At 38.5% G+C, this 12,258-nt stretch overlaps 1 protein-coding gene across 2 annotated transcripts; it reads right to left on the bottom strand.

Moving 5' to 3' along the window:
• Positions 1-131: 131 nt before the first annotated feature.
• LOC143455405 (receptor-type tyrosine-protein phosphatase alpha-like) lies at positions 132-8,314 on the bottom strand. 2 transcript variants are annotated; one of them, XM_076955087.1, is made up of 17 exons: positions 8,153-8,314; positions 7,978-8,084; positions 7,278-7,504; positions 6,849-6,945; positions 5,540-5,616; positions 5,274-5,408; positions 4,265-4,309; positions 3,361-3,498; positions 3,013-3,161; positions 2,563-2,698; positions 2,118-2,221; positions 1,794-1,933; positions 1,568-1,644; positions 1,253-1,387; positions 888-1,174; positions 676-811; positions 132-544 (listed from the first exon to the last, which is right to left on the bottom strand). In XM_076955087.1, exons 1-17 carry the CDS (start codon positions 8,176-8,178, stop codon positions 428-430), a joined length of 2,133 nt encoding a protein of 710 aa, XP_076811202.1. In that variant the 5' UTR covers positions 8,179-8,314; the 3' UTR covers positions 132-427. The 2 variants fall into 2 exon arrangements, with proteins under 2 accessions (XP_076811202.1, XP_076811203.1); XM_076955088.1 differs by lacking the exon at positions 4,265-4,309 and having other exon boundaries at positions 8,153-8,313.
• Positions 8,315-12,258: the final 3,944 nt, after the last annotated feature.

Raw genomic sequence — 12,258 nt, forward strand, 5'->3', positions numbered from 1 at the left:
TCTAGATGTTTCGTTTGTGAAGTCACAATAGGTATCGCTTTCTTTTTGACATTATGCGGCCCAACACTACAGGCCTGGCATTAAGGCCTAAAAACCTAGACTACATTCGCAAACAAAACTTTTCAAACATATTGCACACAGATCTGTTATATTTTAACAAAGAAATAGAAATAAGTGGCAATGTACAAGTGACTGTAACGTAGCTCTGAAATGATAGTAATAAACGATAAACATAAATGCACACATAAATAGTAAAAGAACGACGGGGGCCAGTCAACACGAAAAGCTCCTTAACCTTCGACATGCAATACTGGTACCTAACTACTGCATAGTTGAAATATCGGATACAGTTGCGTAAAGGGACGCGCCCAGGGAATTGCAGCGGAAGGGAGTTCAATCCGTTCTTACGATTGGTTCGTTTGTGAGGTCAGAGTTGATCGCATTCTTTTTCCGATTGATCTGAATCTTCCTCACGAGCTATCGGAGCGGAATCCACGACTTTTAGATGCCTTTTCATGACGTCATAGCAAAACCGATATTGCTCCTTGAAATGAACACATAATTTAACACTGGGCTGATAACACTTAACGAGGCTTGCTTGCCACACTACTATCATCTTTATAACAAGAACAGATTATGTGGAAGCATCGTTACTGGGATTACTGAACATTATACCTTTGACTTGACCATAAGAGGCCGACAGTCCCTCAAGTCCTTAACAGAGCGAAAAACATCAATCCTTCCCTCGCGACTATGACGTTCAATCAGGTTTATAATGGCGCACAACACCCCCGTTCTACCAGCCCCGTCACTAAAATATAATCAGCAAGAATGACGAAACAAGTCAAAAAACAGGAGAAAACCGAGACATTAGTATGATGTCACACCTGCAGTGGATAAGCACACGAGGTCTGATGTTTTCACAGAGGGTGTTGAGTTGTTTGGCAACGAAGGACGCCAACTCCAGGATGGCTGCGTCCCCTTCAGCAGGAGGGGAGTCTTCCTCCTCCCACGAGTTGTAATAGATGTGGGTGATAGTGTGCGACGTCTTCTCGCTCATCACGCTAAGAGATGATTCGGTGAAGTAAGCGTGCTCATCCAACGAGTCGTTGTGGATGAAGATCTCACCGAATTCAACGGAGCCCTCCATAGGCCAATACTGATAACATTCCTTCTGATGATGTGGAAGAGCATAAAGAGTTAGAAGATTGGAAGGATTAAATACGGTCGCCTAGCAACCAATAAATCTTACTTTTCCGTCCTTTTCTAGCGGTGTCAGCATTACAACGCACGTGACGTAATTGTCGATGACGACTCGCCAGAAATCTTCGACAGTGTTTTCAAGTGGCGCTTGTGACGCAATAAGGTTAGTATTGACATCATATGCCTGCATAAAACAATTTGTGAACATACGTGTACGAAATACGCCTTGCATTTTAACCAGCTTCGATTCTAACTGCGGTGCATCTACATTACGGACTACGGCAACCAATGTCATGAATTGCATGCATTAACCTCGTTACACGCGCCGACTGAAGGATTCTTTAGAAGCAAATTAGAAACGCACCTGTAAACTAGAAGCGTTGACATACAGAGGTATCTGTTCGTTGGGTCTCATTCGAACGAAGACTTTGCTATGTTCATCTGCACAAAAGACATCGCAGTTACAACACATACAGTCCTAAATTATAGATTTTGTATGCTGGCAATGATGTAGTCTACGAACACGTATTAGGTCCATGTGAACTTTGCGCTCACGCTTTAATACAACGTATGTGCATTGCAAGGCTTACAGGGTATGACATCTTTATTTCTATTTTTGTCTTCGTTATCTGCTAGTTTGCCAGCCGCCTGCTTTCCGTTCATTGGGTAGGCGTTACTCAGCAGATTAAATTGAAAATCAAAACCGGCAAGTCGGGTTTCCTCGTCGACTCTGTAACAGCCAAATGCAACTGCACAGTCACATTTTTACTAGAATGAAATGACACCTTGTTTACATGTTTAAAGTCTTTTTTCGTATATAGCTTGAAGCATTTCAAGTTTTCAAGAATTTCAATCAAGGATTTGCACCGAGAAGTATTTAAAAACAAAAAACAACGCCACGTTAAACGTCCTACTTTTTTAATTCTTCGTATTTTTCTTTAAATTCTTGAGTCGTAATGTCAGTGTCGCCAAACAAGTGGTGTTCCGTGATAAGCTTATGAAGAAGAACGTATTGGTCCTGCAAATGTGAAAACGTCAGAGAAAATACGAAACTGTCTGAGAATGATAGGTGTCCTTCGATCAGGACTTAAAGAAATTCACAAACAGTAAAATGCATTTCCTTCGCCAAGGACATTTTTTGTTCCTTATAGTGATGACAACAGTGCACTCTTAACAATCAAAGATAGTAATTAAACGATTAGTAACAGAAGGCACAACGTTCATATAAAAACAAGAATACAGTCCAAACTTATAGACTTATAGCTTGTCGTATATTAGGCTGCATAACCGCAGCACCACAGCAATATTTCTACGATAACAACGATAAAATAACTAAAAATGCGATGGATAGCCGCCTACCAAACTCTGCACCATCTCCGTTCTGCACAGGCGCATATCAGCTATCAGGGAATAGATATCAACGTTCTGTTCTTCCTTTAAACGGTCTAATAAGCAGTCGAGGGCGATGTATGTTCCGGTCCTACCAACCCCAGCGCTATGAATAAAAGCATATGACTGTTAATGTCGTGCTTCGTATCACAAAACTGTACATATTTGCTATCCTGTCACAGAAAGCGTTCTTATGGGTGGTCATATACGGAATTTTTGCATTACTGTATGTCTAAGCAAGTTAGCGCAATTTCGTAACTGCAACGAGGTCAAGAAATAAACTTTTCATTCTACACAGAAACCAAGTATGTGAGATCAAATTGTGGTCAACGTAGACAGCTGTTTATCACAAAATGCACGTCAAGCCTACTTGCCAACAAAGAAACACTGCTTCAGCCAGTACTGTAGATGTATTTCTACCTGCAATGTACAACAATAGGCCCAGCATCGATGTCGTCGGGTTGGGCTTCCAAACTTCGTAGTCTAAATCGAAAAATTTCCGAAGTTGTCTTAGGCACACCATGATCGGGCCAGGCGCGGTATTGGAGCTGGGTTACCATGCGGGGATCCTAACATAAATAAGAACCACTGCTAAGTGTACTTATATGGATAGGGTATATATAAGATCGGCCTTGTGCCGATTCGGGGGAAAAGTTTCACACAGACAATGAAAACCCACTCGAGTGGAATGTTGTCATGGTTAACTTCGACCAAAAATTATACTCGAATGTGTTAGTCATCAACAGAACGTTTTTTTATCAATTCTACCTCTTCGGAGTGTTCTGAATGGGAAACCTTGAGTAATCTCTTCGTGAAACTCCCGTACTGAAATGTTGAATGTGTCTGAACGGTGACTTTACCGTATTCTTCGTATTCATCTTGCGGCCAATATTGCTCGCATTTTTTCTGATAAAAGAAGTGCGCTTTTACAAGTATGCCCGTTGTTGCACTGAACTTGATTGCAGTGAAGATAACGTCTTGTCACATAATTTACATTGAGAGTAAACGTTAGAACTTGCATATACATAAAAAAGATTAATAATCCATAGCAGGCAAAGCAACCAAAAATCTCCAGCCGAAATCAACTAAATGAAATAATATTCTTGAAAACAATGCATTCGTGATTCGAAAATAAATTATTTTGTATTTAATGAGGAACCAAAAAACAAAAGAAGTTCCAGGCAAAAAATATTCCCATTTTCAGCATTCTGTTAGCTGTGCATGTCTGTTTGTGGCGCTTTGACAGGGCAACAAAACAATCGGCCGTGTAAAAACTAAAGCATTTTTGTTTGTGGTTTACTAACTGCAGACATTTCGCAGGTGAGTTCAAGTTCAAAAACAGAAAATACTAGAATATATACGAAAATCCAACAAAAAATACAAACACTGAATTTGACCAAAAATGCAAGACTGCCTAATCTTGACCGTAAAGGCAGTTCACATGATCTAATTTTGATGAACCTAAATAATTCTTCATTTGTGTACGTGTAACTGGAACATTTTTTTTTTGGGAGGGAGGAGATATTTTTAGCCAACAAAATGCTGTTGTTGTTATCAACATGGTTTTCTCGCAAAACCATAAAGTGAAGCTTTTACGCATCGAAAGCAAATGGCCAAACATTGGCCGGAAGATGCAAACGAAACCCCCCAAAAGCAACTGAGGAGTTGTTACCTTGCCCGGAAATTTGTTGGGTGACGGAAGTGTTTTTACGTAAAACTGCGGAAAGAAAAAAACAAAACATGAAGATTACCAAAAATACAGCATTCCCGTTTTGTTTAATTCATGACTTGCAGGCCGGTTTATCGCCGTATTGCCAAAACTTGCGCCAACTTATGTACTGTAAAAAAATCAGTAGTTTATATAATATTGGCTGCGGACAACTGCGATGTTAAACAACCTCAGAATAAAATGCCCAACAATCTGTCTCCTAACGCTTAACAGTCTGCCAATAAAGCAAAACATTTTGCGTTTGGTCGCGTAACGCTGATGCCTTTGGTTTAATTTCCTATAACGTTCAAACAGATGTCTGCTCGTGTAATCACCGACTGTTATATTTTCATTTCACAATTTCAAATGCGTCATTTCCTTTCTTTCTTGGCCCCTTTGAACTTACGGCATAAAGCGTGTGATTTGCATTCGAGTACAGATGCGACTTATTATACTACATACAGTAGCTTGTAACGATGCGACCTCGAAAACGAAGAACCCACGGAACAGCAAACCACTATTAAGTTGCAATCGTAATCACTAGATAATCGTAATTACTATATAATCATAACTAACCTACCTAAAGCATTATTATTAGCAACCTTGAAAAGCAAATGCCGTCGGCCACGTCTATAGTGTATGTTATATTACGTGCTGTAAAAGTAAAAATTGTGCCGCATCATAAATAACTACTCTGGCAGGTGTATGAATTATGTGAGTGGCAATACAGATGTATGGTATTTTTAAATAAGAACGAATCGCTTAAAGGTATTGGTATGGAAAGGTATGTTTTTTCACTCACAAATGTAGCATTTAATGCTTTACGAATAAACGGAAATGCTTTAAATGAGCTGTTTGCAGTTGCTAATACAGTGAAACTCAAAACAGATGTTGATATCTGAGAGAAGTCGAATTGTAACAATAAAAGAATATACAAAAATTAAGCCCATGATAGAAACAATACAATACTAACCCTTCCAAGTTCGCGCAGTTCAGTAATCATCACTATGACGTAGCAACGTCTTTCCCAAATCATCCGCCAGAAATCAGCGACTGTATTTTCTTTGGGTCCTTGGGCAGCAATAAACTTTCTAGGGTGTTTGTAGCCCTGAAAAAAGCACATTTACATTACCTGTAAGTGGTAAACCCAAAATATTACTTACAGATGGGTTACTTATTAATAACACCCGGATAGATAGCTTGGCATCCTGATGGAGCGTTAAAGCCAAATTTACTTACGTCAATGTATGAAGCGTTTATGTAATCTGAGTTTTCAAAGCCTTCCATCTTATCTAACTCTACTCTGCTGTCGTCACCTTCAATATATATTACGTCGTTAAATTATTGTGAAGATTATTATTAAACAAAGTTTACAGGAATGCGACACGATACATAATTTGATAAAATATACAAAACTTTTTATAAATATACAAAACTTTTTATAAAGAACGCTTTATGAAAAAAAATTGTAGGCCTGTTTCTGATACAATGTTATATATTATACATACTACAATGGTTTTGAAAAATTCAGCTAAAGCGGTTTTGTTTCACCTATATTATTGGTGTCAGTGGAATAGTCGCAGTTTAAGTAACAGACAAGCCCGAAACAAATTGACCTTAAATGAATATGAATGTAGAGTTGCCAGAAAGTACGAGTATACCGGACAAAGAATTTTTCAATAATATTCAGTAGTTAAGCAACTATTGGAAAAAGTATCTCAACTTTGATGTTAATTACGACGAAGATGTCGTCACAATGTGAATTCAATATGCTGGGTGGCTGGCGTTCGAATTAAGTATGGTGGTAGTTGAAGGTTAGCTAACGCGTTTTGGATTGAATAACGACCTCTCAGGTAGGTGAATAACTGCATGTAATGTTTATATTCCACATAGAAATACCACAGGTGACAGTGCATTCACTAGTGAAGCATTCGTGTCTTTACGACATTTATCGGTGGCGGCGGCGAAATAGACTAGTGCCAACAGTGAAGACCCATATTAGTGGTAAGCATCTATCTCATTAGTTGTGAAACAACAATTATAATACACGTACAGACAATTAATGCAAGGTATTTTTGTTATGCGCATGCGTAAGTAAAAACTGAGACGACACCGTCATGGACTGTTTTCACATTGTAACGTCATATTTGCTACCACATATGTCACTATCAACGTTAAATTTGCGCTTTTTCGCGACACATTTTGGCAATTACTTATTGTTAAACATATTGCTGAAAATGTTTTTCTCCGGTATAATTACTGACATTTATTTGATTTAATTTTAAGATCAATCTGCATTTGCACTTTTCTGTCAGTATTAGAAAAAAAGGTGAACTTTTTTAACAAACTGCTACCCCCATCACCACAATGGAGGATTTGAGGTATATAGTTGCAAGAATATATCGATCATTGAATGACGCAAGTGTAATCAATGTACCTAGCAAGCTGCAGCCAAATTGTCGCAATGACAACGTACCAAACATTTTTATGAAAAATCCACGTATGGATAGCACTTAATTAGCTGACATAATGTACTAAATATACTTACACGTAACGACGTTCTTGTATCTGTTCTTGTCTTTATTTTCAGGACGTTTTGCATATTCACATTTGGGACTGTGTGATGCAACAAACGCTGGTAAAGACTAGACGTAAAATAACGGTTTAATTTTAATTTTAAATAGTTAACCTATCTTTAGAAATGTATAGTTATACTCATAGCGACACCTGAAACGCAGGCTTACGCTTGCGAAGCTTTGTGTTAAAACATTGAAGTTAATTTTAAGGTGATACATTATTCTGCTATCGTTTTATTAAAACTGCACCAAAATACTACACCAGCTTACGAAAACATTATTCAAAATCAACTACAGTATCGCAATATTTTGTTATATAAAAGCGCTTCGAAAACGGGCACATACAGTATGCCTATTGTGCATCTGAATGCGCTTGAAAAGAGGCTGGTACGTCTACACACCTCAAATTCCCCTCTGAATAAGCGGTCTTCATCTGCATGTTTGGTCACAAATATATCGAGCAACTTATCTGCTGGGATGACCGTATCATCCGGCTTGCTCGGTTTTACGTCATCCAACTCGTCCAATTCGTCGTCGTATTGGGCAATGTCTTCAATGACGTCACCGTTGCTCAGTTGACTGCATTCGCTGGTAGCCAAGGAAGTTTTGGAACAGTTTCGTGAATCAGCTGCCGGACAAACGACAAAGACACAAAATTACACACAAAAAACGTAATTTTTTGCAATGTACAAATAAAATCAACTGTCTTTCAACAGCGCCACTTACAAGAATCTACAAGCAGTACATTTTAACGATTCAAAACCCTTCGAAAGCGGTTATCTATGAAAGTAACGAAAACGGCACATCGCAACGAATGAAAGCCATGTTCAGACAGTCCTTTTATTCGAAATGATAACTTGCTGTATCTCGAGAGAATGCTATATCAAAACGTTGAAAGACAACACAACTGTTCACCCAGTGCTAAGCTTTTTCTCAAATCGGTTTTGACAGCCCTCTTATTTGTCAAGTACCGCAGACCGGCAACAAAATATACAACGATGAATGACAGGCCACCAGTTTCTCACAACGCCTACAGGTTGCTGTTTCGTTTCATGGCGTATAACGCTGTACAAGACAAGCTATATACGGACATTCGTTTACCTAAGTTTCTAGAAGCATCGTCTGTTATGTATTCTGGGTCTAGAGTATGTTCTTTGACCTCGTTGGGATTTTGGTCTCTCGCTTTTAGCTTACGTTGCTTCCGACCTCTATAAACAAAGCAAAATTAGATATGCCGGTTCCATTCCTGCTGTAAAAAGTAAAACTTGCTGCTCACCTTAATTTTGCAAGGGTTCTGAACATAATATAAATTTTTCAGGTTAACAAGGCCGCAGTTACATTAAAATTCTGAAACAAAAAACGTTGTTCTTTTACTACAACTTGTCTGAAGCTTTTGTCCATCCAAGTGCATAGAAGTTACCCATGGCGGTAGGTAGCCTATAATACACAAGCAGTACACAGTTACACACTACACAGAATGTATCGTCTACCAGCCTTACTTATTGCCAGCTGTGAGAATATCGTTTGCTATCTTATACCAATAACCATAATGCTATAAATACAAAGCCCTGCTGCAAATACTAGTGTAGTCTGTTCCCAAAACGTCACACAAAACGGCGATAACTATAAATGCTGTTTGAATTGTCACATTTGAAAAACGCTTCCACTGCTTTATGATATCATTGTGAGCTTTAATGACGTCAATATACTTGGTCTTTATCGGTGACCCAAACACGCAGCTGTACTAGTTACTGCCAACAACTTATCTTATTCTTAGCTCAACAAGTTGTAACAGCACGTCGTTTACAAACTTCACGCTGAGTCCACGCCAATTTGACGAAGTCCTTTGCGGTGCAAATGAAAATAAAACAAACTGCCGAAAGCTATCAAAAGCTAAAAATACCTAGCAAGCCAGTACACTGGTTTAGTTTGGCTGTGTATGGCTCATAGATGGCCAGACACTTCCTGGATTCCTGTGTCAAACCAATCCAACACCGAATCGAACGATCGGAAATTGTACAGTACTGTACAACCAAACATTAGTCTACTACCTCCAATTTTTAAGTAAAGATTCAACGCACAAAAGTGTTAGACACACTGCACACGTTAAAACCAACGTTTGCAAACGAGTATTGTGAATTATTCGAAGTGCTATAAAACGTTTTAGGTGACAAAAACTATGAATGGAAATTTGCCCAGTTGCCTACTGCGAACTAAACAAAACCTTATAGACTTGTGTGATAAATAGCTCAGCGACAGCTATACTTCAGGTGCAATGACACGCTTCAGGCGTAATTGTGTAAAAAGATACGCTTGTCGACCAACAGGGTTCTAGTACAGTATTGACCTTACATCAAAAATGGCTCCAACAATTCAAGGTTTTTTAAATCGCTGCTTTATTGGAAAGTATACATAGCTTTCGACGCGAGAATCGTGTTTTGTATGAATGTTTCAAGATTACAGCACAGTACACGACAAAAAGAAGCGTAGGACTATAACAGGGGCGGCCAAACTGCGGCTCTCGAGCCGCATGCGGCTCTTTGAGCCTTTGATTGCGGCTCTTTAATGAATTTGCGTTGATGAATTAGACATGCATTTTCCCGGTCTAGACGAGTTGTTTGATTAGATTATGAAACAATGCGTTCTATCACACGTAGTAACAATGGACTCATTGTTAGTAATAATCAAATTACACTCCAAAAAGTACGTTATTGTACAGAAGTGTGCTAACTTGTACACTGTAGTTACGTAAACTGTCAGATTGAAGCTGTACGTCAGGGCTGACCTAGTTTTAAGTCTTGGTTACGGTTATAATAATAATTGCAAAAAGAGTTGGTGAAGCCCAGTTGGAGACTCATAGTCATAGTATCACCACACAACACTAATGTTAATCAATAGCTACACTTTTTTGTGAGTGAATAAATTCGTGTTTTTTATTGTGTTTTTGTTGTGGCTCTTTTAAAACTGGAATATGTTATATGCGGCTCGAGCATGAAGCAGGTCTGGCCACCCCTGGACTATAACAATTGTTTCAGGCCTTTCTGCTCCAGAAATCATAACATCAAAGTTCTTTCAGACAAAGAGCTTACTATGCTGTTTAACTCGCAAGACTAGCAGTAAGCCATGCCATCATTTCACAACACTAACAAATTTAACAATAATTGCGAGCTATTGAGCCAATGTGGAAGAAACCAACTATTCTACTAAGGCACGACAGGAATACTGGCGGGGAAAAGCCTTTTGGGGACAATGAAACTAATAACAGTTAAAGCCATGATGTCTGGAACCAAAATAAGTTGTGAGTATTTGACGACATTGATGCAGGTGGTTGTATAAAATCATCACCAAGCAACTCGGAAACACGTCATAATGGCCTACGTCACTCTTATTAAGGAAAAGAAAGCTATTGATGTATTTATTGCTACGTAATGCAAACGTTTTAAAATAGTAACCACAAAACACCAGCTTTTTGTGAAAAGCATACTGTACTTCATTCGTTTATTGACAGCCGGGCATCACATACAGGTGCAGAATTCTCGAGTAATTAGCCTTGCAAAAACTCCAAGTTCATGTAAATCACACAAAATATGGAATGCAACTGTAACTAGCCACTACTACAATTCCGTTTGAAGAATAACTCACCGGAAGATTTACGCAGGTTCTGGTTAAACACGGGCAGCCTGTGATCTGCAATTGTCTTGCTCCCTGGATAATAATCAATACGCGCATTTGCAAAGCAGCTTCTAAATTTTTCATGTTCTGTTTATCAATTTTTATTGGTATTAATTTCCGAGATTCTTAATCAGATACTGCATATTGCGCAAGCACTGACGACATATATTGCCAAACGTACAAAAAATTGGTGTGATCTTTAAAAGTGATGGTGACTGAGCGCGTACAAGAAATTTACACAATTTTCGTGGAATATTACTACAACCAATGAGACATTCGTATAGGAAACCTGTTCCTTTGAATATGGAGATTCCTAAAACTGAACCACCTCTAAATCAACTTAATTTTACGGATATCGTACGTCTCAATGACGTCACGTTCACACGCTAAAGTCACTGACTTAAACCATTCAAGTTTCACCATGCATGCAACGCCAACCACAATAGGTTTAAATGACAAACGTATCATATATCAATCGCTGCTACACGCAACAATTTCTATTTTAACTGCCTTAGCAAAAAAAACAGCTAGGTGCTAGTTCATCCTCTAAAAACTAAAAATTTGTTGGACACAGGTTATTAACATTACTATTAACAAAAGTACCAAACAACAAAACTTTCAGACTTTCTCCTATCTTCAACACTAAAAGCTTAAAACTTGTTACGCTGACTTTGGTTCCGTGAACGAAGTACTGAAATCAATTAGACATGTTGGAAGGCGATTACAAATGGTTTGCAGAGAACCGTACGTTTTCGTAAAGATCTTTGAGCTGTCTCAACAGACTGAAGTTCCAACAGAAATAAAGACTGCATGGCTTGTGCATAACTAGACTTTAGCGTTACAGTACCAGAACAGGGTGGCCATGACGTCACGGATCAGGACCTGAATGCGCAACAATCCGCATAATTACGATGTTTCCTACTGCGCTTGCCTGCTGGAGCGCAACGAACCGCGTAATAACAGGTGTTTAAAAGGAACTTTTTCGACTTGTGATTGCCTGCAGGGAATCGAATATCACATTTCTCAGTTCAACAACCATTAACAGCCTTCAGCAATTCACGAGCAAACCAACACGAGTAGACCAACTAGATTACAATACAGGTAATTTTTACCAGTAGCGTATTTCGTTTTCATTATTTACTCCAAGTAGAAGATATTTACAGAACACTCGACAATTTATGTTGAACTACCGTTACCGTAGCCTGAGCAACGTTAAGCAACTAGAACGTCTTCATTCAAACGCAACAAAGTTATAACTGGAGCTGAGTAAGAAATAAGCCTAATGCTTATAATAGAACGTAGCTGAGGAAGTTACATCATAGCACGTAACGCCACCCCACCTACCCAAACACCTACCACACAGTATCTTAACGAAACAACATCGCAATTCGAAGTATGCTGCTTGAATACGGTGACACAAAATTGCTGCGCAGAAAACCAAACCGTTTCCGAAAAATAGACGCAATAGGATTTGAAATTCATTCAAATGAGGAATTCAGGAATATTAGTTTAACTGAATAAGAATTGAACCAAATTATTGGAGTTATTAAACCTAAGCTGACATTGTAGGTCAAAGCTCGTATTGTATGACAAATCTACTAATTTCCTGTTTGATGTACGCTTCTTATACGCTACGTTACTTCTTCCTTTAATCATGAAATTTTTGTTTTAACCACAGTGTTGTTATTTTTGTTTTTTGTTAGTTTATAA

Source organism: Clavelina lepadiformis, chromosome 1, assembly GCF_947623445.1.
Source record: "Clavelina lepadiformis chromosome 1, kaClaLepa1.1, whole genome shotgun sequence".
Lineage (NCBI taxonomy): Eukaryota > Metazoa > Chordata > Ascidiacea > Aplousobranchia > Clavelinidae > Clavelina > Clavelina lepadiformis.

Excerpts from the sequence above, each read along its gene's own strand:
- LOC143455405 (XM_076955087.1), bottom strand. The coding sequence starts at position 8,178 with ATGTTCAGAACCCTTGCAAAATTAAG. Across the intron at positions 3,499-4,264 it reads CCAACAAATTTCCGGGCAAG|AAAAAATGCGAGCAATATTG; the intron begins GTAACAACTCCT and ends TTCTTTTATCAG. Across the intron at positions 812-887 it reads CGTGTGCTTATCCACTGCAG|TGACGGGGCTGGTAGAACGG; the intron begins GTGTGACATCAT and ends ATTATATTTTAG.